At 38.1% G+C, this 27,146-nt stretch overlaps 1 protein-coding gene across 5 annotated transcripts in view; it reads left to right on the forward strand.

Moving 5' to 3' along the window:
• The window catches only part of KCNQ5 (potassium voltage-gated channel subfamily Q member 5), a 541,294-nt gene that overhangs the window by 432,107 nt on the left and 82,041 nt on the right, over window positions 1–27,146 (forward strand). For 3 of the 5 annotated variants that reach the window (XM_036248151.1, XM_036248153.1, XM_036248149.1), the window contains exons 7-9: window positions 6,179–6,274; window positions 19,936–20,030; window positions 24,061–24,087. In XM_036248151.1, the coding sequence (XP_036104044.1) occupies window positions 6,179–6,274; window positions 19,936–20,030; window positions 24,061–24,087 (218 nt within the window). The remainder of the gene's footprint in view (window positions 1–6,178; window positions 6,275–19,935; window positions 20,031–24,060; window positions 24,088–27,146) is intronic. The other 2 variants (XM_036248152.1, XM_036248150.1) reach the window with 1 other exon arrangement.

Genomic DNA, 27,146 nt, shown 5'->3' on the forward strand with positions numbered 1-27,146 from the left:
GCCTTTGGAAGCAATAAGATGCAGTCTTGGACTTTTTTCCCAAAATAATGGCACTAAGTACATGCTGTGTTTGTGTCTATACTTAACCTGAGGCCACATGTGCAACAGCAACTCTAATCCAGTGACAAACTAGACAGGGATGGAGGCGAGCCCTGGACTGTTCAGGTCGACAACAGTGTGTGTGCTGTCCTCATCGGCGAACCGCTGGAGGCCTGTGCACAACCTTTTCTCATTTGAGAGCAACGATGATAGTTTCCCAATTCTTTGACGATTGTAACCAGAAACACAGAGACAGGCTGATAGAACAGACACTACAACAGGAAGGGATGGTGAAAGACTAAGAAGAGAGAGATTAGAAAATCTGTAAGAATCGAGCAGACCTAAGTGTTCCAAATGTGTAAAGACCTGGGGCCAGTTAGTGGTAGGGTCCCGGCACCCCTAAGAGCTGGTTGCATCCAGCACAGGGAAGTATCTGATGCCCATCATGATATTCTGGACCATCTCAGGGAAATTAAACTGTGTTGCTCTATTAAGTTCAAGATCAGAGACTAAATAATCATTCTTGGAAGTGTTTCCCAATAAAATGATTATAATTTTTACATCTGCCAATTAAATTAATATATGTTAGTAATCTAAAAACGTTCTTGCAGAGAATGGAACATTCTCCAACAATACCAAGAAAAGTAACTTTACCATAGATCTTTTTACTGCAACCTCACATTAGGTGCAGAGTTGTCATGTATTTAATGAAAACTAAATTGTTCATATGTACCTTAAAGAAAACAAGGTGGCTGGAAGTGCCACTTGTCTGTGCACCGGCCAGCCGATGTGTTGTCTGACTAAGATTTACAACAGCACATTGGCATTTTGCCAAGAAAGTTAGAGGTGGATTATGGGGTTTCTCCACTGTTTGGTGTTTCTCCTACCCAGGAAACCTGAGGACCAAGAAAGAAAAGAGCCTTTGCCTATCTTTCCCTCAAAGCAGGAGGACTCTCCTGCACATCACAGAGTCCTACAGGTCACCCTTCTCAAGCTCCAGCCCCAGCTCCAGCATCGCCCTGAGGGGCAGGGCGCTCTCCTCTTCAGGATGCTCCCTTCCCACCTGCCCAGAGCAGCTTTCAGTGTAGCCTGTTGGCCATGTGTGGGGTACAAATGAGGCGCATTTAATCTGGAAGAGAACAGGGATAAATATTTGAAATGTTTACTAAAACATGGTGTTTTCCACTTGGTGTTTATGTAGCACCTCTTGGCATAATACTAACATTCAAAACCTAAAAATGTAAGTTATGTGATCTTAGAAAATAGATTAAAACAAAACTCAAATTCTAAAAATTTATATCTGTTAATGTCAATAATTGAAGGAATCACACACACACACATATGTGTGTGTGTGTGTGTGTGTGTGTGTGTGTAGGAATATATATATATATATAAACTTACATTAATATATATAAATAATACACTTAATTTTATTATTATTATTTTAAATCTTTATTGTTGAGAGTATTACAGATGTTTCCCCTTTTTTCCCCATTGCCCCTCCCCTCCTGGTTCCCATCCCCTCAAGGTCTTCATCACCCTCTAGGCTTTGTCCATGGGTTATGCATATATGCATATAAATTCTTTGGTTAATCTCTTCCTGCCCCCCACCCTTTCCTCTGAGCTTCTTTGGTCTGTTTCTATGCCATGTTTCTATGCCTCTGTTTCTATTTTATTCACCAGTTTATTTTGTTCATTAGCTTCCACATGAAAATGAAATCATGTGACACTTGTCTTTGTCTGATTGGCTTATTTCACTCAGCATAATGCTCTCCTGGTCCCTCCATTCTGTCTCAAAGGGTAATAGATCTTTCTTGTTTACAGTTGCATAGTATTTCATTGTGTATATGTACCACAGCTTTTTTTATCCACTCATCTATTGATGGGCAGTTGGGCTGTTTCCAGATCTTAGCAATTGTGATAAACTCTGCTATGAACATAGGGGAGTCAAGACAGTCTCTTCAATAAATGGTGTTGGGAAAATTGGACAGCTACATGCAAAAAAAGTGAAACTAGCCCATGAACTTACACCATACACAAGAATAAACTCAAAATGGATAAAAAACTTAAATGTAACTAATGAAATCATAAAAATTCTAGCAGAAAACGTAGGCATCAAAATCTCAGACATCTTATATAGCAGAATTTTCACTGATACATTGCCTAGAGCAAGAGAAACAAGAAAAAATAAATAAACAAATGTGACTACATCAAACTTAAAAGCTTCTGCGCAGCAAAAGAAACCAGCATCAAAATGAAGAGGGAACCCACTGTTTGGGAGAACATATTTGCCAATGATACATCAGATAAGGGGTTAATCTCAAAAATATATAAAGTACTCATACAACTCAACAAAAGGAAGACAAGCAATCGAATTAAAAAGTGGGCAGAGGACCTGAATAGACACTTCTCCAAATAGGACATACAAATGGCCAAGAGACATATGAAAAAATGATCAATGTCACTAATCATCAGAGAGATGCAAATTAAAATGACAATGAGGTTTCATCTCACACCTGCCAGAATGGCCACCATCAATAAATCAACAAACAACAAGTGCTGGGGAGGGTGTGAAGAAAAGGGGACTTTAGTACACTGATGGTGGGAATGCAGACTGGTGCAGCCACTATGGAAAACAATGTGATGTTTCCTCAAGAAATTAAAAATTGAACTGCCATTTGACCCAGTGATCCCACTCCTAGGAATATATCCTAAGAATTCCAAGTCTTTATTTTAACAGACTTCTAATTAGGTTCACTATGCTATATACTAAGAGAAGTGGAAGAAAATTGGAATAGAGCCATAATGGGATGATGAGCAGACTTAGTTCAATAACTGCTTTAAAGTACAGTCTGACACAAGAGATGTAGCAAACGTTTACCATTGACTAATACATATTTCTAAGCAATACCAATATGATTTTTGGCACATTTTAGTTTGTTTGACTGATGCTAAGGCTGTGGTTTGTAGGGCCTGTCTTCACTTTTCAAAAGGGATTTATCTCTGAAAAGGAAGGATATCTGTAATACTTTCAACAATAAAGATAAATTTTTTAGAAAAATAGGGATTTAACTCTGAACTTCATATCTACACACTAAGTGCTCCAAAATGGTAGCTATTGCTGTTAATTCAATGTCTACAAAATCAGAATTATACTGCATGTGAGTGGCTTATACATAATACATAGTATAAATATATGCTATACATTCTAATGTTTCATATTCTCTTGCATGTTTATACTTCATAAAAATTGACATCAAAAGGAAAATCACCAAATCTTTCCTTAGTGACGTTATATAGCAGAAAAAAATTTAGGAGTTAGGAATGACTATAGTTGATCTGGATTTGAAAATTGAGGGCCATCTTTATGACCTCTAAATGGAGGGGAAATGTTTATATCTAAAAACAAGATCATATGGTGCAGGTTTTTATAAAGTTCAGTTTGAGTACACACAACCTGTATGAGATGAAGATCTTAACAACGGACAGTCTCCGAGAAAGAGATGGAAAACATACCCTATGATGTAATTTCTAATGTTATGATAGTGATTTATCCTAATTAATAATTTGCTCATTAATAGCAAATAGTATTATCATACAACTGTATTATAAACATACAGTGGTCCCCCTTATCCCCGATTTTACTTTTTGTAGTTTCAGTTACCAATAGTCAATCTTGATTGGAAAATATTAAAGAAAGAATATATGTACCCCCATGTTCAAAGCAGCACTGTTTACAATAGCCAAGATCTGGAAACAGCCCAAATGTCCATCAGTAGACGAATGGATAAAAAAGCTGTGGTACATATAAACAATGGAGTACTATGCAGCTGTAAGAAAGAAAGAGCTCTTATCCTTTGAGATGACATGGAGGGACCTGGAAAGTATTTTCCTAAGCAAAACAAGCCAAGCAGAGAAAGACAAATATCACATGATCTCACTTATTTGTGGAACATAATGAACATAACAGTCTAAGGAATGGGGTAGTCCCAGAGACATGGAAGTGGGGTACAGACTGACATTCCCCAGAAGAGGGGGTGGTGGGGGAGAGATAAACCACAGAATTTATATGCATAAATGCATGAACAATGGACACGGACAACAAAACTGGGAGGGGAGGAAGGGGGAGAAACATCTGTAACAAAAATAAATTAATTTAAAAAATAGAAGTCTGACTGAAAGTTTGAAATAGAAATCTTAGAGCTCTACATTAATCACTGTGAATGCTGATTTCTAATGTAATTTGTGGATATATATTCAAATAAATAAAGAACAAGCTTATGTGAAAAAAAGAAAATACTAAATGGTAAATTCCAAGAATAAACAATTCATAAGTTTTAAATTGCATGCCCTTCTGAGGAGCACAATGACATCTCTGGCCCGCATGCTTCGTCCCATCTGGGACTTTGTCCTGTGTATCCATGCTGTGAACCCTACCACTCATTAGTAGTCATCTCTGTTATCAAATCAGTTGTGAGACAGAGAAAGACCATATTCACATAACTTATATTACAGTATAGAGTTATAATTGTTTTTATTTTATTACTGTTGTTGTTAATCTCTTACTGTACCTAATTTATAAATTAAACTTTATCATAGGTGTGTATGTATAGTTAAAAGTAGTATATAGAGAGTTCAGTACTATCTGTGGTTTCAGGCATCCACTGGGAGTCTTGGGACATATCCCCATGAATACCTGGGAGGACTACTGTAATCACATTACTTATCTGGTTATTGTCACAGATGTACTCAGAGTTGTGGCTTCTCAAGATAAGAAGGAAGATTAAAGGTTATCTAGAGTCCAAAAATATCTTAGCCAACTTTTCATTCAGCTGAGACTTACCACCTCCTAAAGAGGAGAAACCCACCACCTCCCCAGGCCGCTGATACCATCTTTGAGTAACTTTAAAGATATAAAGAAAAGAAAACAACCATTCCTTATCTGTGGCAAATATTGACTTCCCATTTACCAGACACCCATCTCTCACCTAAGGGTGAGACTCCTTGAAGTTTAATATAGAGCTAGTAATTTATAGCTATCAAGAAAAACCACAGGCTTCAAAGCGGTGCAGCTCCATGTCCCATGCCAATCAAGTGGAGACTCATAAAGCCCAGAGATTGAATTCAGCAAGCTCCCAAAGCCACCCCAGGGCTGACACACGGCATCTTGATTCCACAGTGTTAGACCAAAGCAAACTGAGAAGAGGGAACATTTCAAAGAGCCATAATTTTGGCAGATCAACATGATATGCAGAAGGAAGCAAACCGGCCAAAAATTTAACATAAATAGAAGATGGACATACTAATCTTACTAACCCCAAAATCTAAATAGGTGAGTCAAAACCAAAAAGGTAGGAATGCCAAGAGTGTGAGATTAAAACTCAGGGAAACAGGAATGTGTTTTGCAATAATAACCCCTGCTCTTGTCTTTACTGTACAAACCGGCAAAATGGAAAACCTTCTACTTCTTAAAAACTGAGTGTTTGTTTCTCATCTGGAAAACTGTCCTTCCCAACCCGCCCCTTTTGGTAGGTGTAGAATTATAGCACCCTGAGGACTAAACTGGGACAGATTTTAAACACAGCCCTTGCTCCCCAGTTTATAAATAGAAATAAAATTGAGTCGTTTCATCAAAGTGCTAGAAAAACTCCCATGTCCACAGCAGAAATTTTAACTGTTCCAAACTTAAAACCTGCTTCTGTCCAAAACCAGAATTCATGTCCTCCATGTTCCATCACTGGATAGGACTATTTACTCTAATTTAGGCATAAAGAAATGTTACAGAGAAAGCCATACGCAAGATATTTTTTAAATGGTGGTTGTTCTTTGTAAGGAGGGTTCCTCTACTATATCATAAGAGACAGTAAATGGCAATGCCTGGTTGATTTACTAATGAACAGAAGTTGTCGTATTTCTAGGCAATCTTTCCCACCAATTCACCATTGGCCACTGGTATTGTGATAGAGGTCAATAGTGTTTGTTTAAATACGTTTGTTATTGTATTTATGGATAGGTTGTACACTATTTGTCTTTGCTCAGACTCATTTTAGAGGTTGTTTTTGTTTTTGTTTAATTTTTGTAATTTTTTAACACTTCTTTTGAAAAAAATCTTGAGTACTATTTTTGCATTTTGTTCCAGGGCATCCTTGGCTCGGGTTTTGCATTAAAGGTACAAGAACAGCACCGCCAGAAACACTTTGAGAAAAGAAGGAACCCAGCTGCCAACCTCATTCAGGTAAATGTCAGTGTAATAAAGAGATGGCAATATCCAGCTCCGTAAGTGGTTCCTGGGTCATTTTCCAGTCTCTCTGCTTCATTGCTTTGTAAAGTTACTGTTTTGTTTTGTGTTTTGTTTTGTTTTTAATGAATCTGGAGCTTAACATATGGTCTTGGATTTGAGCAAGGGTCCTCTCCCCTCAAAACAGAAAAATAATATATATTTTCAGTAAATGGTCCATGCACTGTGCAGGTTAATTTACTATGCCAGCAAGGCCATGCAGAGGTTAGCAGCTGTGTTGCTCCTGGAATAACCTAATAGGTCTTATAAATTACTCAGTGAAATATAATTGATCATTAAGTGATGGAGGAGAACATGGAATTGTTCCCTGCATTACAATTACTTTCTCCAGCCAGATGGATGCCACTGATCTGTGGAACAATGTATCTGTTTAGAATGTCAAGGTTTGGTGCTTGTGGAATCACTTTTAATGACATCTAGAGCAATTACTTGAAATAGTTATCTTATTTTAAGAGCTAGTGGGATTATGAAATACATCAGTGTTTAAGAATATGCAGTCAGAAGCATATTATTTGAATGCTAACTCATAATATGTAGATTGTTTAACATTTTATTTTCTGGCCTATAACTTAGGAATGCCCCTCCTTTTGCCATCTGTGTCTTTTGAGAGTAGCACCATCCCAGAAATAAATTGTTTAAGAACCACAAAATATATTTTTTTATAGATCCACAAGGTGGATTTGGTATTTAATTATGGACACAATGATTATACAAACTAGTTTCCTTCCTGCCTGCCAGCCAATGGGAGGTCCAGAACTCCTCACTAAAGGGGTTTGTGGTGGCGATCTGAGGTGCTAGGAGATTTGTCTTCATGCTGTAGTAACATGCACATTGTTTTCATTTAGATTGTAGGTTTAAGTGGGTGGGTTGTCAGGTTGGGGAACCACTGCACATCCTACCCTTAGCCTTTGCCTGTGGCTGTAATATGAAATACCTCCAGCAGGGATGAAACAAGGGGGAAAAGTAGGCGAGCGTGGTTCAGTTATATTATGAAAGAAATATGTCTTGTATTTGATGACTAAATGAGGATATGATTTTAAATCAAGCTAGTCCTCAACTATTGACCAGAAAATTGACCATTGGGCATGAATTCTAACATGAGCCACTGAGAGTCTCTACCTCTCTATTTTTTATTTTTTTATATATATCCAGGTTTTAAAAGAGCACTAAAGATAAAGTAAGCTTTGTTTCTTTAAGGAAAAGATCCCTACGGGGTAAGAGTTTAAGATCTGAAGCCAGAGGATGAAAGAGGTGTCATACACTCCAGTGTGCATACAGCAGCCCCCTAAACTGATAGCCTTCCACCATTTGATTCTTCTTAACTGGTTGTGAGGTATTTCCATACTTCTAAAGAACTTTTCTCCCTGCTATTTTTATATTTTAATTATCCTATCAGTTATTTGATTCCAGAGCAATGTTTTTCAACCTGTGGATGTAGAAGTTATTTCATGGGTTCCTTACATCCACCCAGCAACAATCCCTGGCACTTAGGGAAACATACATCAACTACTTGATCATGACTAAAGTTCAAATTTATTTAAGACCCTTACTAAGTTATTTATTGGCTTTCATTGTACATTTTCTCATTCAACACTCAAAATATAACCACTTCTGTGTATAGATCTTTGATACATCTGGATATTAATACATATATTTTTAATCCTAGAATACTAGCTAGTCTGTTAAAAAGTGAGCCCTCTGAGGAACTTGTATGCATGTATTCCTTGTGATGATATAGAGTGTGCTGCCCGTTGCAGTAGCCATTAGCTGTATGTAGCTGTTTAAATTTAGAAAGTCAGTTCCTCAGTGACACTAGCCCCATTTCATGTTCGATAGCTATATGTAGTTGTTGGCTATCGTATTGCACAAGGCAGATATAGACACCAGTAGGAGGAACTTTCCTAATCTAACTTTTCATTATCAATTACTAAAGTGTGCAAAAACAATTTCCAACTGAACTTGAAAATAAACTACTACTCCTGCAACAAATCATTGGACCAGAGACATTTATATGTCCACAGCCAAATCAAGACAAGGTCTTCCTCATAGGTAACTCATAAAAGGTAGAGAAGAGGCTGACTGAACAGTTTTGCCTGGAAATCAAGAAGTTTATTTTATGGAACTCAGTTATGTAACATATTGTGATCAATAATAGAACTTGTACAAATGTGGAGTAACAATGGTGTTAAATCATTCATTTTTCTTTTACTTAAAATTTTAGCTCATGTGTTGTTCGAAACAAAAAAGACGGTAAAGTGAAAGGCTTGAGCAGTGGCCGGTGTGGCTCAGTTGTCCCATACACCAGAGAGTCATGGGTTTGATGTCCAGGTCAGGGTACATACTTGGGTTGTAGGTTCAGTCCTCAGTCGGGGAGCATGCAGGAGGCAACCAATCAATATTTCTCTCACACATTAATGTTTCTCTCTTCTCTTCTCTTCTCTTCTCTTCTCTTCTCTTCTCTTCTCTTCTCTTCTCTTCTCTTCTCTTCTCTTCTCTTCTCTTCTCTTTTCTTCTCTCTCTCTCTCTCTCTCTCTCTCTCTCTCTCTCTCTCTCTTTCTCCTTCCCTCTCCCATTCTCTCTCTCTCTAGAATCAATGGAAACACATCCTTGGGTGCGAATTAAAAAGGGTAAGAAAAAAATGAAAGGCTTGAAACACTCAAGAAGCTTTAAAATCTAATCATAGTTTCAGGAGTCAAAGTAGAATCTACTAATTTAAAAAGCAATTGTTTCCCCCATCCAGATGCATTTAATTTACTGATTAGCCATAGGAATAATAATATAATTAAATGTATTCACTGTTCTTCCTTGATGACCCTTAGCCAGAATTCAGGGCTTTAAACCTTGATTATATATTATAGAAATGTATTTTTAAGGATGCACTAGTTTGAAAAGCAAGCTTCATTTGCTGATCCATTTATTTTCTTACTCAATAAACCTGCCTTGGTTTGCTGAACACACAAAGCATCAAGATCAAGAGCAATCTCATTAGTTTTAAGCCAGAGCAACTATCTTTCTAAGAGGGCACTGAAATACCCAAATTGTTTTTTCATTTGGTTGGCAAGACAACTAAATTAACCAGCATTCCAGGGTTTTATGGAAAAGCTTAAAACCCATCCCAACAGCTTACAGCAAATTTAGCTGTGTCAATATATTTGCATGATTCATTTAAATTAACTTTTCATTTCAAGTGAAGCAGTCTGGGAAAAGAAAACAGCTCTCACTAGCATTTTGAATACCTGCCCAAATGTCACACTTTTATTAATAATACCTAAGACTTATGAAGTGCTTTTTAGTTAGCAGAATGTTTCTAATATATTATGTCACTTGATCCTAAGGACAAGCCTAGGAAGAGCTAGCACTCAAGTCCCTAGTGTCTGAATTTGAATCCATTACTCCTTTCAAAGAGCAGCAGTTGGATCCTCATATTTTTGTTACTGAAGCCTTGGGATTAGCATTTCAAGGTACTTCAAAGTCCATGTCAGAGGTTCACGTCTGGAGCAATTGGGCCAGTTCAGGGTGAAGCCAAGATGCTTTACTGGAAACAGAACCAGGGAATTAAGTGAAAATTTGTTAAATAAATGCTGATAGATGGGCTTATTTTCTTGAAAGGACAAGATTAGAAGATGCTTTTATGGAGAAGGTAGATGGCCCAAAAAAAAAATATATCTATCTATCTATCCATCCATCCATCCAGAAACTTTGGCTTTAACTACTAAAATAACTAAGTTTCCACCCAGTTACCTTAAAGTGAGTCCACCAGTCAATAAACTCAAACCACTTACACATATACAGAGCTTATACATATTTTTAGTGCCTCAGCCATAAATAAGAATAGATATAGAAAAAAATTATAGTTATGAAAAATATGACAACAGAGTAAAAAAACAAACAAACAAAAAAAACAAAGGAGAGATAAAATGGTGAAAATTTCCTAAAAAGTAGGAAAAAAAGAAAAGAGATGGAAAATAAGACAGAAAAGGAAAATTGGATGACCCTTCCAGGGATACATCTAAGTAACATGAGTATCTCAAAGAGTACAGGGAAACTAAGGGGAGGATTTTATCAATGAAATGTATTATTATTCTCTGAAACTGAGTGGCCATAGTAAGAAGGCCCACCAAGTGCCCAGCCCTATAATCAGAAAACTTCACACTGAGGATATCATAGTAAAATATTAGAACACTTGCAAAAAGGGGTGGGGGGGTGACCAGTGTGGCTCAGTGGTTGCATGTTGACCCATGCAGCAAGAAGTCGCCAGTTCAATTTCCAGTCAGGGCACATGCCCAGGTTATGGGCCCAATCCCCAGTGGAGGGCATGCAAGAGGTGGCCAATCGATGTTCTTTCTCATCAACATTTCTATCTCTCTCTCTCCTCTCCTTTCCTCTCTCTCTAAAATCAATAAAGAAAAAAAATTTTTTTAAGGTGGGGATTCTAAATATCTCTGGGCAGCACATATCCAAAGGTTCAAGAATCAGGACTATGTTGAATTTCTCATTAGCATCACTAAAATGAAAAGATAATGGAATAATACTTTTTAAATTATGGAGAAAATTATTTTCAACATAAAATTCTATACCAAGACAAACTATTCACTGAGTGTAATAGTAACATAAAGACATTTTTAAACATGCAAAATCTCAAAATTTTATCTTCCTTCCATTTACCCTTACCTAAGAAGCTATTTGGTGTATATATAGCACATTTTCCCCCATTTATCCATTGATGAACAAAGGTTGTTTTCATGTCTTGGCTACTGTGAATATTGCTGCAATGAACATGAGAGTGTGGATAACTCTTTAATACCCTGTTTTCATTTCCTTTTGATGTATTCCCAGGAGTGAGGATTGCTGGATCATATGATAATTCTAGTTTTAATTTTTTGAGAAACCTCCATACTGTTTTCCATAGTGGGATACATATGAGAGAGAGAGAGAGAGAGAGAGAGAGAGAGAAGCAAATCTTGCCAAGTGCAACAACATGGATGGACCTTAAGCGCGTTGTGTCAAATAGCCAGACAGAAAAAGAAAAATACTGCATGGTATCACTTATATGTGGAGTCTTTTTGTTTGTTTGTTTTTTAAGTTAAACTTCCAGAATCAGAGAGTGAAAAGTAGTAGCCAGTGGCTGGAGGTTAGGAGAAATAGGATTAAAAGGGTACCAACTTTCAGCTATAAAGTGAATAAGATCTAAAATAAACTTAAAGAAATAAAACAGAATAAGGTCTAAGACCTAATCTAAAATGTGGTGACTATAGTTGATAATGTATGATATCATTGAAATTTGCTAAGAGAGTAGGACTTAAATGTTCTCACACACACATGAAAAGATAAATATGTGAAGTGATGGATGTGTTTTCTTCTTGTGAATGATTTCTAGTTTCATAAAATTATGGTCAGCGAAGATATTTGATATGATTTCAATATTCTTAAATTTATTGATACTTGTGTCCTAGCGTGAGGTCTATCCTAGAAAAAATGTTTCATGTGCACTTGAATAGAATATTTATTCTGCTGCATTGGGGTGAAATGCTCTGAAGATATCAATTAAATCCACTTGATCAAGTGTGTCATTTAAGACTGAAGTCTCCTTATTGATTTTCTGTCTGGAAGATCTATCCATTGATGTCAATGGGGCGTGTTAAAATCCCCTAATATGATGGTATTACTGTCAGTCTCTCCTTTTATGTTCATCAATATTTGTTTTACATAGTTAGGTGCTCCCATGTTGGGTGTATAAATGTTTACAAGGGTTATATCCTCTTGCTGGATTGCTCCCTATATCATTATATAGTGTCCTTATTTATTTCCTACTGTAGCCTTTGTTTTGAAGTTAATGTTATTAGAGATCGATCTATCTATCTATCTATCTATAGACATAGATATAGATAAATATAGATAGATGATAGATAGATAGATAGATAGATAGATAGATAGATAGATAGATAGATAGATGATAGATAGATAGATAGATAGATAGATAGATAGATAGATAGATAGATTGCTACCCCAGCTTTTTTTCTTTCCATTTGCATAAAATATCTTTTTTCATCCCATTAGTCTATGTGTATCTTTCATTCTGATGTGGTTCCCTTGAAGACAGCATGTATACAGGTCTTGTTTTCTATTTTAAAGAATAGTTTACTGGGTTTTTGCTGTTGTTTTTAGAGAGAGAGGAAGGGAAAGGGAGAAAGAGAGAGAGAGAGAGACATTGATGTGAGACTGCAACATCAATCAGCTGTCTCCTGCATGCCCCCTACCGGGGATCAAGCCCTCAACCCAAGCATGTGCCCTAGACCAGGAATTGAACCAGCAACCTCCTGGTGCACAGGACAATGCCCAACAAACTGAGCCACACTGGCCAGGGCAGATTTTGTTTTCTTATCCATTCAACTATCCTATGTCTTTTGAGTGGAGAATTTAAGTCATTTACATTTAAAGTGATTATTGATAGGTACATATTTATTGCCAATTTATTCTTTTAACTATGTTCCTCTTTCTCCTCCTCCTCCTCCTCCTCCTCCTCCTCCTCCTCCTCCTCCTCTTCCTCCTCCTCCTTCTTTTCCACCTTCTTCTTCTTTGAGCAAGCCTTTAATATTTCTTGTAATATTGGTTTGGTGGTAACAAACTCATTTAGCTTACTCCTTCTGGAAAGATCTTTATTTCTCCTTCAATTTTAAATGATAAACGTTGCTGAGTAAAGTGGCCTTAGTTGTAGGTCCTTGTTTTTCATTATTTTGACTATCTCATGCCAATCTCCTCTAGTCTGAAATCTTTCTGTTAAGAGATAAGCTGATGGTCTAATGGGAGCTCCCTTGTAGATAACTAACTGCCTTTCTCTTGCAACTTTTAAGATTCTTTCTTTGTCTTTAACCTTTGCCATTTTAATTATAATGTATCGTGGTGTCATTCTCTTCGGGTCCACCTTGTTTGGCACTCTCTGCACTTCCTGGACTTGTGTGTCTTTTTTCTTTACCAGGTTAGGAAAGTTTGTTTGTTTGTTTGTTTGTTTGTTTGTTTGTTTGTTTGTTTGAACTTATCTTTACTGTTGAATGTATTACAGATGTCCCTCTTTTTCCCCCATTAACCCCCTATTCCCCAACCCCGCCCCCCTCCTGCCTATCCCACACTATTGTCAGTCTCCACTGGTTATGCATATATGCATAGAAGTTCTTTGGTTTATGTCATCTGGCCCCCCTCCCCACTTCCCTTTGAGGTTCATCAGTCTAACAACCAATTTGTACTTCTTATTTCTTTCATCTTTTTTTTTCTTTTTTTTATTAATTTTAGAGAGAGAGGAAAGAAGAGAGAGAGAAGATTGATGAGCAAAAAACACCCAATCAAAACAGCAAAAAGATTGATGAGAGATAACATCGATTGGCTGCCTCCTGCATGCCCCACACTGGGGATCAGGTCCACAACCTGGGCATGTGCCCTGACTGGGAATCGAACCAGTGACTTCTTGGTGCATGGGTTGACACTCAACCACTGAGCCATACTGGCCGGGCTCCTTCATCTTTTTCACCCAGCCCCCCAGCCCCTGCCCATCTGGCAAGCAATAAAAAGATCTCTGGGTCTATAAGTCTGTTTCTGTTCTGCTTGCTTGTTTTGTTTGTAGATTCAGTTGTTGATAGATATGTATTAATTGCCATTTATTGTTCATATTTTTGTTCTTCTCCTTCAAGAAGACCCTTCAACATTTCATATACTATTGGTTTGGTGGTGATGAACTCCTTTAGCTGTTTTTTTTTTTTTTTTTGACTGGGAAACTTTTTATATGTCCATTGATTCTAAATGATAGTTTTGTAGTAATAAAGTAATCTTGGTTGTAGGTCATTGCTTTTCATCATTTTGAATATCTCTTGCCACTCCTTTCTGGCCTGCAAAGTTTCTTTTGAGAAATCAGATGACAGTCTTATCAGAGATCCTTTGTATATAACTTTTCTCTTGCTGCTTTTAAAATTCTCTCTTTGTCTTTAACCTTTTGCATTTTGATGATGATGATGTGTCTTGGTGTGGACCTCTTTGGGTTCATCTTGTTTGGGACTCTCTGTGCTTCCTGGAATTGTATGTCTGTTTTCTTCACCAAGTTAAGAACATTTTCTGGCACCCCTATGATGTGAATGTTGACACACTTGAAGTTGTCCCAGAGGCTCCTTACACTATCCTCATTATTTTTTGATTCTTTTTTTTTTTTTTTTGCTGTTTTGATTGGGTGTTTTTTGCTTCCTTGTAGTCCAAATCGATGGTTTGCTTCTTGGCTTTACCTACTCTACTATTGATTCCCTGTAAATTATTCTTTATTACAGTTAGTGCATCCTTTATTTCTGACTGGTCCTTTTTTATGTTGTTGATGTTCTCACTAAGTTTTTTGGAGTCCTCCTTAAGTTCCTTGAAGGAACCATTAAGTTCCTTGAATGTCTCACTAAGTTCCTTGAGCATCCTTATAACCAATGTTTTGAACTCTGCATGTTAGATTGCTTATCTCTATTTTCTTTAGTTCTTTTCCTGGAGTTTTGTTCTTTTCTTTCATTTGGGATATGTTTCTTTGTCTCCTCATTTTGGAAGCTTCCCTGTGATTGTTTCTATGTATTAGGTAGAGTTGCTATGTCTCCTAGGCAGTGTAAGGTGGCCTGTTATTGTAGGTGTCTTATAGGGTCCAGTGTCACAGCCTCCCAATCACCTCATCTGGGCTTTCAAGGTGCACCCCTAGTGTGAACTGTATACCCTTCTGTTGTAATTGAGTCTTGATTGCTGTTGGCACATCAATGGCACTCAGGCTGATAAGCTACAAGGACTGACTGTGCCCACTGACCACTGGCCCCTGACTACCTTGGAGGATCAGTTGTATGGAGCCCACCACACAAAGCAAGACTTACTTCAGCAGGGTTCATTGAGTGTGTCACTTGTGGAGTTGGTTGGGTGGTGGTGTTTTGATGTCATCTGAAGCTGTCCACTGGGTGTGCTAGCTCTGGGTTAAGGTCAGTCACTGCCTGTGTTCTATCCAGGGCCACCTGGCATAAGCTACAAAGTGATCTGCCAATGGCTGCTTCTTGTACTGGGCTTGGAGGTGTCCAGGAAAAGCCAAGTTGTGAGCCAAGATTGGCTGCATCTAGTGCTGGGCCTCGGGCCACTTAACAAGAGATATGGGGTTTGCTGAGACCAGATGCTGCTTGTTTGAGAGATGTTAGGAAAATCTGAAGCAGGAACCAAGACAGGCCAATCCTATGGTAAAGCCTTTGGAAACAGCTTCAGTGGGCCCAAAATTTGGGTGGGGCAGGGCCTCAGGTAATCACTAGGGTGGGGCAAACAGTGTGAGCTGGTTGCTGGAGTCCCAGATATGGTGACCCTCTGCCTACCCCATGGGGAAGGGGCTCACCAAGGGAACAACAGCCTCCACCAGCACATCTGTCTGGGAGAAAGTTGCCTCTCTGGCCTTGGCCCCATGCCAAGCTACTCAGTTCTACCCTATATGTCTCTGGTGCCTTTAAACTGCCTCCCTCCAAGCTTAGAGGGAGCAAGTCTGAGTAAGTCCATGCGTGTGCCCTTTAAGAGGAGCTGCCAGGGGCACCAGCAGCCTCAGGGAAGTTTTAGGTCATTATTTCTTCAAATAAGTTTTCAATCCCTTGCTCTCTTTCTTCTTTTTCTGGTACCCCTATGATGCAGATGATGTTATGTTTCATATTGTCCCAGAGGTTTTTTAAACTATCCCCATTTTTTAATGCTTTTTTTCTCGTTGCTGCTCTGATGGGGTATTTTTTTCTACTTTGTCTTTCAAAGCTCTGATCCAGTCCATTGCTTCATCCAACCTGTTGTGTATTCCTTCCAATATATTCTTTATTTCAGATATTGCATTCTTCATTTCTAACTTGTCCTTTTTATGGTTTCTGTGTTCTTTTTCATGCTGTTGAACATCCTTATAATCATTACTTTGAACTCTATAGCTGATAAATTGCTTGCCTCCATTTCGTTTAGCTCTTCTTCTGGAGAATTATTTTCTTATTTTCATGATATATTTAAACAGTGGCATTTTAGAATTCTTGTGGAGAACTCAGGAATATATTCATAATAGGTACATAAAGGCAACTCAAGAAATTAACTAGGATAATAACAACTGCAAGAAGAAAACAAAAATATATTTACAGGAAAGAAAAAGTCATGGTACATCACATTGCTTTACTAGAAACAATAGTTACAGGGTCATAATAAAGCAAACACTAAACTAACTAAAAATTGTTGGTATAAAGAGAAGAAGGGAAGAGAGTATGTAAGTAGGATGCCAAAAATTCAAAAATCAATAAATATAAGTATAAAATAATCCTTGGAAATTAGGATTCTTAACAATAGAAGCAACAGCTGTAAGAATTGAAGGCAGTACCTCTAAGGAACAAAAATTAGAAGTAAGGTGGAGAAAAGGATTACTGTTTTTCATCCTGATCTTTTTTATCTCTGACTTCTTAAATTATATACCCTGAAAATAATCAGTACCATGTTAATTACACCTTTGGATGGTCAGCTAAAATTAAAATTTTTAGAAGGGGTCAAATGTGCCATAGCTGTAATACTCCAGGCAATATAAACTACTCCCTAAAACTTAATTATACTGACATTATTGTTATAATTATAGATTAAATTTTAAATTTGTTTGGCTGCCTAGAGCACTAACGTCCCCTGATAAATGGTAAATTTGGCTTTCATTTTGCTCCATGTTGACTTGTCCTTTGGAGACTATATGCTGTGTAAATTAAGTCTCTCTGTGGCACAATTTTTTTTTTCTTTTTTTTTTTTTTTTTTGCCAACCACTATGTGATTTCGGCTTGAAATATAGGAGCATCAACTACTTGATCTTATGGTTTTGGTTTGGAGGTTCAGCTACTAGAAGAGAGAAAGCAAAGAACAGGACAAAGTTATTAGAGTATAAGAGTAATAGAGTTACACTTCCCACTTCCACTCTGACTGTCAATATCAGCCCTGAGATAGATACCACTTTCTTTTTCTGTACCTTCCATTTCCAAGACATGTTTAGGAAAAGAGCAATGAAAGGAATAAGAGCCTCGCTATTGAGATTAATTTGATAGAAAAAGAGCAAGATGCCAGGTACATTGTTAAGAAAATCTTCAATTTTCTAAAAGTGGCCTCTCTGTCCCCAATTCTTTGTAACATTGGCAGGTGATGTCTTGGTCCCATTTTTTGTTGTATTGTTGTCAATTTTTTTTACTGGTATCTAATAATGCACATGCCTGCTAGGTACTTCTAGTTCTACGGGAGTCTTGCTTTCAAAGTATCAGAGTTCATGTATATATGGTGTTTTGTATGAAAATTGTTTAGTTAAAGCAGCCATCTATGCCATCACAGCATTGAAAGTTTTCTGGGCCTCACTACAGAAGAAACTACAATAATATATCTATGTGTTTTTCCAGATTACTCTAGACCACTCTATAAATTGTGTTTGTACAATATTTGCAAAAACTAACATTGATACAACAATAATTGCTTTATTCTCTATAAGATGCCAAGATGCTTAGCATAAGTTTTCACAGATTTGTAGGATAAATCAATATAAGCCATGTGAGCAGGGCTCTAGGCAAGGAATCCTGCTTCAATTATTTAAACTTTCCTTAATAATATTAAAAAACCCTCAGGTCCTACTATATATTTTTTTTAGTTTTTAATATCACTTCTTGAACATTTTCTGAAGTATAATGTGCATACAGAAAAGAGCACATATCCTAAGAGAATTGAACATTTCTGTGTGTGTAACCAGCACCCAGAAACAGAATATGACCTTTCTGTACCCTTTCTCAATCACTGTTCCCCAAGGGTAACCACTGGGCTGCCTTTTGAAAATGTATTTCCCCTGAGGGGTTTTTTGTTGTTGTTCTTTATGGAAATGAAATCACACAGTATATACTCTTCTGTGTCTTGTTTCTCTCACTCACTATTATTCATGTAAAGTTCATCCATATTCTTGAGTGTAGTTATAGTGTACTCTTACTGTGCACTATTCCATTATATTAATATTCACAAAGTATCTATTTATTCTACTGTTGATAGGTGTTTGAGCGTTTCCAGCTTTGGTTTATGGCATTATAGCACATGTATTTTAATGATCGGGTATAAACATATTTGTTGAGTATATATGTAAGAGAGTGTAGCGATGTCATAGGGTCTGTATGTGTTCAGCTTTAATAGATAACTGCCAGACAGTTTTCCAAAGTAGTTGTGTTGAATTTTAACTTTTTGTTCAGCATACATTTGTTCAATGATATTCTCAGGAAAAGGAACATTATTAGATCACTGTTTTCTTCACTGTAGGTTTCACAATCGTGAATGATGGTTATATAGTAGGAATATGACCTGTTTAAATGAATTTGCTGCACAAAATAGAATGCTTTGATTTTGTTCCTTGGGATTTGGGACGAAACACTTGGTCATTAGAAATGTTTTCAGACTTATTACAAAGGAAATTTGCCAAAATCTATGTGGAAAGTAAATTCAGGCAATCGATTGTTCAGAGGGAAGCTTTTCCAACAGTCATCAAGCAGTCAGCAAAGGACAGTGGAAGGATTCTAAAATCGATCTGAGATAGTGTCAACCCTACCAACCAGTGTAAACCTCTTATTTTATCTGAGCCTTTTTTTTCTCATCTATAAAACAGGGGGTCTTCATTCACACTCTGCGAGGATTACATGGAAATATTTCACATTATATATATCAGGTATAATGATATGAAGTAGATAGAGCTTATGTTTTACATCAAGGAGCTGCAAACATATTCTTAGACCATGACATTAGATCCTCAAGTGCTTTCCAGTTATATTCCTAGAGAATTCATTTTCCTCTATCTTGTTAGCCCTGCTTTCTGTTATCAATGTCTTCCTTTTTAGCATTAGAAGTGTTGCATAGTTCAATTTCATGGAATTTCACTAAATTATTAACATACCCTGGTGGTCATTAGTTTACTAGTTGCATCGTGGGTTTTCAGTAGTCATTTATCTCCATCTTATCAAGTAGTGATTAAAGGGGTGTAGTTGGGCCCTGGCCAATGTGGCTCAGTTGGTTGGGCATTGTCCCATGCACTGAAGGAATGCCAGTTCGGTTCCCGGTCAAGGCACATGCCCAAGTTGAGGACTCAATCCCTAGTTAGGGGCATGCAGAAGGCAGCCAATCACATCACTGTTTTTTTCTCCCTCTCCCTCTCCCTTCCTCTCTCTCTAAAATCAATGAAGAAAGAAATTTAAAAAAAAAAAAAAAGATGTGTCATTGGGTCCTGGAATGCATGTTCATGCTCAGGCAGTTTACCTCAGATAATGTCATAGCTTTTCATAACCAATTCAAAAATTGCTTCATGTTAACTTCGTAGTATTTTTGTTCTTTGGTGTGAGTTGTTTTGCAAAGCAGTCCTACTGATGTGGCTGAACATGTTTAATAGCCCGCTAAAAATGTCAAAGTTGTCGCCACTCTTCGGGTATTTATCAGAACTAAGTATGACAAGGAAAAGATTCTCAATGTGTATTAACTTGATAAAAGCCCTTTATTTCATTCTATCTTCTTCTTTCTTTTCTTTTTCTTTTTTATGTCCCCATATCTATCACATGCAGTGTGTTTGGCGTAGCTATGCAGCTGATGAGAAATCTGTTTCCATTGCAACCTGGAAGCCGCACTTGAAGGCCCTGCACACCTGCAGCCCTACCAAGTAGGTATCAGTGTGACAGCTGGCGCTGTAGTTGAGTCTCTGCAAATTTGAAAAACAAGCCACCCACACACACACGGTGTCAATTTGGGGCTAGTCTTACTCTCTGCTTCTCTTTGAGGGATTCAAACCTGTTTAGCAGCAACTCAAGCACAAAACTCAAGGGACTCAGTATCATTCCTCACCATCTGTAGGTGGGCTTAAAGATCAAAGGAATTTAAACTTTTATAGAGATTTATTTCCACTATTTTACGTTTATTTTCTAATATATCATAAAACCCATCAGAATTCTAAAGATAAGCACCACTATTTTTGAAAATATTCCATCCATCATATGACCCCAAGTGGAGAGTGCTTTGAGAGCAACATATCTTTGCACACTGAAGCTCCTCAAAGTCATTTCTCATCCAGATCCCCTTACAGGATGGTCCTCAAGCTTTCTTCACTTGCAGATCAAATAAATATTAGTAGCAAAATAAGGGAAGAGTTGCCGTCCTAATCAGATTACAGTTTACAAAGAAGCAATGGAAACAAACAGATTAAAATTGAAATTAGCATTCAGAATTTGAAAATATCATTACTTACATTCACATTCCATTGACCAAAGCAAATCACCTGGCCATGCCTAAACTCAAAGAGCACAGGGAAGTAGGATGCTACCAGGTACCTGGAAAGAGAGGAGAACCAAAAAATTATGAGCAGTCCCGATGGTTACCACAATGAACTTTAATTTTTTAAAAAATTCTTATTCTTGGAATCCTGGACTCCAGTTCAACTAGCAGAGCACATATTAGATCAAAATCACCATCTAATTGAAGAACCCTTCATTGAAACAGCCAAAGTATATAAGTCAAGGTGTAAGCTTTCTGTGAGTCACCCAGCTTGATTACAATAGTCAGCTCCTTGGATTGTTCAAATGTCATTAAACTGCTTATCTGATTAAGTATTGTTGTTAGCACCAGCCATTTCCCTTGAAAGCCCAACAAAACCTTAACCTAGTGGCTTCATAGGATTCAAGGCACCTAACTGCTCGACTCAGAGAAACTTCTTTCTTACTGATGTGGGAGAGAAATCAGCCAGGGAAGCCTTCATGATGTGTTCCCTGGAATTGCCATCTCAAAGGAGGTTTGTGATGCCACAGAATGCACACTGTGGAGGGCAGCAGATGCATCATTAACTGACGGGATCTGCTGCATTGCTTCCCTGTTCTGCCCTGGGCTTCAGTCCACAAAGTGTAGGACAACAGCTGGGCAAGATAACTTCTAAGCTCTAATGGGACATGTCTCCTAAAAATTGGTATCAGAATGTTGTTAGCACTAGTGACAGAGAGAGTCACAGAATGCCAGGATTTTAAAGGGGATGAGACCTTAGCAAGGACAGAAGCATGGATGCTGTTGAGTGAATGTGTGGATAAGAACCCTCTTTTCATTTAGACCTTACAATTTAGTTAAATTCCCCTTTTTTGGACTCTTTCAAAGTTATAGTATGAAAAAAGAAGGAATATAACTCTTGTGCTATCTATTTCTTAGGGGTATGAATCAAAACTGGGAATTACAGAAAAATTGTGTTTCTTTTCCTTGTGAAGGTTTCCAGGTAAATGTATGAGAGGAAGGCTAGCAGAGAAATAAAAGAAGGTTCTCCCGTAACTGAAGAGAGGGATCTGTCACCATACATGATTGTTTGGCTTCCCTCTCCCTCAGTTTTTGGAATAAAACTCGTTCTGAAGCCTGGATAAACTATTTCATAATGAGTCAGATTCTTCCAGTGCATAAACTATTATTTTACTTCTCTCTTCTCCTGTGATATTTTCCCTGTTTTAAGTGGGGGCAGGGGTGGGGGGGAATTTATGCAAACACCTGCTTTCTTCCTGTTCCACTTCAGCTATCAACCATCCCCCTCCCCCCTTTCCCTGCACCCCTGGAGACTCCACCGCATTTATTGAATAACAGAGATTTGTCCAGATGACACAGCAGTCACCAGCAAAGCTCACGGGATCCCGGATGTCCTAACAACATTCCCACCAGCCATGCTTCATTGCTCTAAACAATAGTGGTTCTTAATTTTTGTTGTTGTTTTCCTTTGCTAAACCGCTGAGAATGTGATGGCAATTATGGAATTTTTCCCAAGAAAAATCTTTACTGCATAAAAAATTAAAACTTTGCCTACAATTCTAATGTAGTCATAAACTCCCTGAAGCCAACTTCAGAACCTTTGTTTTAGAAAGCAAACTTGCTTTAATGAAGTGTGTAGGTTTGTGAGGAAAATGGTTTGCAGTGACTTAGCGGGATATTTTTACATCTATGAAACTGAGTGGCTTATGAGCACAAAGTGATATTTAGTAAGAAAAAGACTAAAACTTCTTTCTATTTACATAGTGTATTTCCCTCTAACAGTCAGGGCTTAAAGCTTCCTGAGGGAGAGATCATTTCTTCATGCATGCATTCATTCAACAAGGATTCACTGAGCCCTGCTATGTGCAAGGCACTGTTCCAGGAACTAGCAATGCAGCAGTAGAACAAAAAAGCAGGTTGGAATCTCAGGGCTTGGGGAGTATATATTCAAGAGATGCTGGGAAGAGACAATAAAGATAAATAAGGAAAAAAATTAATAGATTAGAGGGTGATGAGTGCTAAAGAGAAAAGTAAAATAGGGAAGAAATTTAGAAAGCATTGGGGACTGCAGTTTTTTGTTTTGTTTTATATAGTGGGAGGGAGAGAGGAGGGAAGAGAGAGTGAGAAACATCAATGTGAGAGAGACACATCAACTGGTTGCCACCCACACAAACCCAACCGGGGCCGGGGACAGACTGCAACCGAGGTACATGCCCTTAGCGGGAACCGAACCAGGGACTCTCTGGCCCACAGGCCGATGCTCTAACTGCTGAGCCAAGCCAGCCAGGGTGAGGCTGCAGTTTTAAATAGGTGGTCAGCAAAGAGATTATATTACCAATAGTATCATCATCCTTACTATCATCATCATCCTCATCATCAAAAAACACCAAGTGTGCTCTTGTTCCCCACAGCGTTTGAGGTGCAGTGGGATACTTTTGACTCTATGACCTCATCCCAGGGAATAAGAGAGGAGAGGCATGAGAACTTTGTGGGAGAGACAGGGGCGGGGTGAGGGGCATACCATACACACTCTAACCTGCCAAGGATACACCTGGCAGTTTTTTATTCTCCTCTGTTACATTTCCTTTGAGGTCTCTGCAGTTGCTATTTCAAATTTTTGTTTTAATAACAAAAGGATTTACAGAGGAAGCTTTTTTTTTTTTCCTTGTCAAAGGGAATGAAGGCTATGCAAAGGGTGAAACACAGGCAAACGTATTATTTTAGGGAATGGGTCAGATATCTTATGCAGCTTTAGGGACTTATCAAGTGCTAAGGATGCCCAGTGGTATCCTAAGAAGTCAGAATTTAGCTATTATCTAATCCAATGCCTTCAATTTATTCATAAGAAAATCAAGACCCTCAAGAAAGTGAGGTGTTGCCCAAGGACACAGATCATTTGCACCAAGTCGCACAGACCTGAATTTGTTAAAATGGGTCATTAAAAACACCACCAAGAGAACACATGCTTTATACAACAGGTAAACAATATCTGCCTCAACAAATAACTGAGGTACAAGTCACACATTAATTAATCCAGATCAGGAACCTAAAGCAGAGGGACTACATACAATCAGTGTGACCAGCACCATTCTAAGAGTTTCTGTTAATGCTGGTTAGATCAGAACGGCTTTTCCTTAACCATGGGTAACTCTGGCTATTGAAGCATCCATAGTTGTTAGTTACATGTAGGTAGTATTGTTTTTGCTAAGTAGATGTTATGCTATCTCTGGTCTGTGCCACAAAGAACATATGTTAAAAGTTGGGTACGTTTATTATTTTTTAAAAATTGCTTCCATGCATCTTGTTTGAAAAGAATTACTTAAGGTACCTGTGTCCCCGATCTCCAATTTGGCCATTATCAAGTGCTATAAATGTATTCACCAGTTTATCATCATTTCTCTTCTGTCTGCACGCACCTGAAGGAAAGAACAAGGGGAAACATCAAGCAGGTTTGTGATCTCTTCTGCTACGTTTGTTTATATATCTGTGCCTAACAGATGTTTTAAATGTGTCTCGTGAGTAAAATCGATCAACAAATAATGATTAAAAGTGACCTTTCGCAAGATTGCCTGCAGAGGTTGCTGTTTTATTGACCCCCCTCCCCCACACCACACACACACACACACACACACACACACATACACGCCCCGCTTCTCAGGAGCATAAGTGCCTTTCCCTAACTCACCCACCGCCTTTTACAATCTGCAGGTCATGGAACATTCTGGGGAGGAAATGATCATTATAGTCTTGGGTTATTCCTTGTTACCCTTTCCCCAGACAGAAGTCTCACCCAATTGTTTAAATCCAGAGAAGCACTATAAGATATACTCCCTTCATCAGGGTCCTTCTTTTAGAGTGAGAAATTGTTTTGGTTTTGGTTTTGGTTTTGGTTTTGGTTTTGGTTTTGGTTTTGGTTTTGGTTTTGGTTTTGGTTTTGGTTTTGGTTTTGGTTTTGGTTTTGGTTTGGCAAAAAGAGCACTGTGAACAGGAGGTGAGAACAGTCCTCTGTGACATCTCCCGCTCACGGAGTGCTGAGGTTTACGTAGGTGACCTGATTCAAAAGAAGAGCCAGCCCATACCTCCATTCTTTGGGAAAAAGAGAATTCTCCCCAAAACTTCACCAAATAATGTAGGGTCATTCGTGCTTTAGAAGAGAATGCTCTATCAGAGTAAACAGCAGAGATTTAGATCTAGAGGGAGGAGGAAGTGAGCAACATCAGTGTGAGTACCAGTAAGTGTCTGAGGATCTGGGTTTGGGAGCAGAGCCCTGCAGGACAGAGCCAGGTGATGGTGTGAGAAGTAGCAGAGGCAGACCCAGCAGGAGAATCCCAGGTGCCTGGAAGGGAAGAAGGGACACAAGCCTTTTTCCTATTATTGCCACTTGCTTCAGTAATGAGGCAACAAAGGTATCCCCTGCCCGGCTAGTCCCCGGGTGGGGTTTAATGTGGGTCCAGGGATTGTACTTTAACTTTGTTAAACTAACAGCATTAACCATCATTAACCATAACATATTTATACAGTACTGAAACCAGTGTTGAAAGTTCCCTTGGAGTGATGAGGCTCTGGTCCCATTTCTACATTACATTAACAACAAAGAAGTTCACAAAACAAACCATAAATGTGTTCCCTTATGATGGGTCACAGGTGTGTGGGATAGGTATGCCAGACAGGGGGCGCCATTAAAGACCCTTCTCTTATTTGGTAGTAATAGAGTTAGAGTAGACTCCACCATCCTTCAGTTGTGACAATGTTACTTGAAAAAATTACACAAAATAAGTCATAGCCATTATCAACTGTTTGACGGTCTTTGGTGATATTTGAAAAGCTTTTCTTATCTCAGAATATTTTAAAATCATAAAAAAAATAGAAGATTAAATAAATGAAAACAAAAAATTGGAGATATATAAATATACAGTAAAAAAATAATACTAAAAATAAAATAAAATCAGAGTGATTTGTCTTCAAATGCTAAGGTCAGAGATCATTTTTGGCACAAACCTGATAGCCACCTGAGAGTAAGGTCACCTGTCTTGGTTTCAGGCTCCAAAACAGAGCTGTTGACACCTAAAGGGAAAGTTTGTAAAGCATGTGGAGGGTCTTACTAAAATGCAACCTGTATGGCAGTCCAGGGTGAGGGGTCACCTTGGGTTGACGCAATGACATTGCACTTTCGAATATCAACAGAACACAATGGCAGGATTCAAAGGAAACTAGGGCCCTTGAGCCCCTCAGTCCAAAATGAAACTCCTAGTCAGCTGCCAGGGTTGAAAATATTCACCAATCAAGTTTTGTAAATTTCATGATGCTCACCTATACCTGAAACATTAAAATGTATTCTGCATACTTCTGACTGAGGTTGTCAAAGGTAACTCACCTGAGGATTTGAATATCTACAGAAAAACTGAGCTAAGCTATTCACTTAGAGAATCACACACAGGGAGTTCTTGCTTCTCTGTGGTCATTGCTCATTTGGCAAAAACCACCTTGAAACACTCCATGAGTGTATTACTATTTAGCATGCATGCCTTACTTAGTGCTTCAGACATGCAGGTCTTCTATCCCCCAAATATATCTCACATCACTCTGTAAAGCTCTGGCAGAGAATGTGCTCAGTAAATAATTCTTGGATAGTGTAATAAAATGTCTCTGATCTCAAGTAATTTACGTAAAAAGAGATAAAGCATCCAAAAAATGAGGGATAGGAGAAATATAAAAGGAAAAAATGAAAAACATTTCAATAATCTGAAGGAAATAAGCTGAAGCTCCCATTTTAGCATGACCTTAACTTTCACCTTGTTGTGTTCCATAGGCAATGAAATTTCTAACATTGCATAATAAATGCAGAGAGACTATTGTAATAACAACAGCAAAAGTACCATCTTAGGAAATAACAAATTGGCCCTTACTCAACCAAAATATGCACATAGGAAAATGCATTTATAATGAGAATTCTCCCATAGCAGAGAGCAGATCTGGGTCCAGAATATTGTTGATTAATGTTCGACCCAATTTTAATTGGAATGATAAACACCGCCCAAGTGTAGAGCACTGGACAGATTGGGGCCATTGGGTTATTGAAGGTCATTCAGATAAGCAAAATAGATACCCTTTAGCCAACTCACCAGGTATCCCAGAGCCTATGATCCCCTAAATCCTCCCTCCTGGTGTTTTGTTGTGTTAAGAACTGGGAGTAACCCAAATGTAGATGAGTTCAATACAGTAGCCAATACCCCTCTCCCTGGTGCCTGGACTCTCTCCCTCCCAAGGAGAAGGCCACATTTGTAGACAAGGTTATACACAGAGTGGTTTTTCTCTCTACAAAGTAGATTGAGGGTCACACTCTTAGTTAACTAGGTTCCCTGCTCTGGAATATTTTCATTAAAGAGATTTTTCTCTTTCCACACTGAGGTTAGGGTATGTTTAAACAAAATTCATCTACAATGTCTTAGGCCGCTAAAAAAGACATCCAGTTCTGACATGGCTTAACATGGTTTGTGACAGATCGAAC

Source organism: Molossus molossus, unplaced genomic scaffold (genome assembly GCF_014108415.1).
Source record: "Molossus molossus isolate mMolMol1 unplaced genomic scaffold, mMolMol1.p scaffold_m16_p_8, whole genome shotgun sequence".
NCBI lineage: Eukaryota > Metazoa > Chordata > Mammalia > Chiroptera > Molossidae > Molossus > Molossus molossus.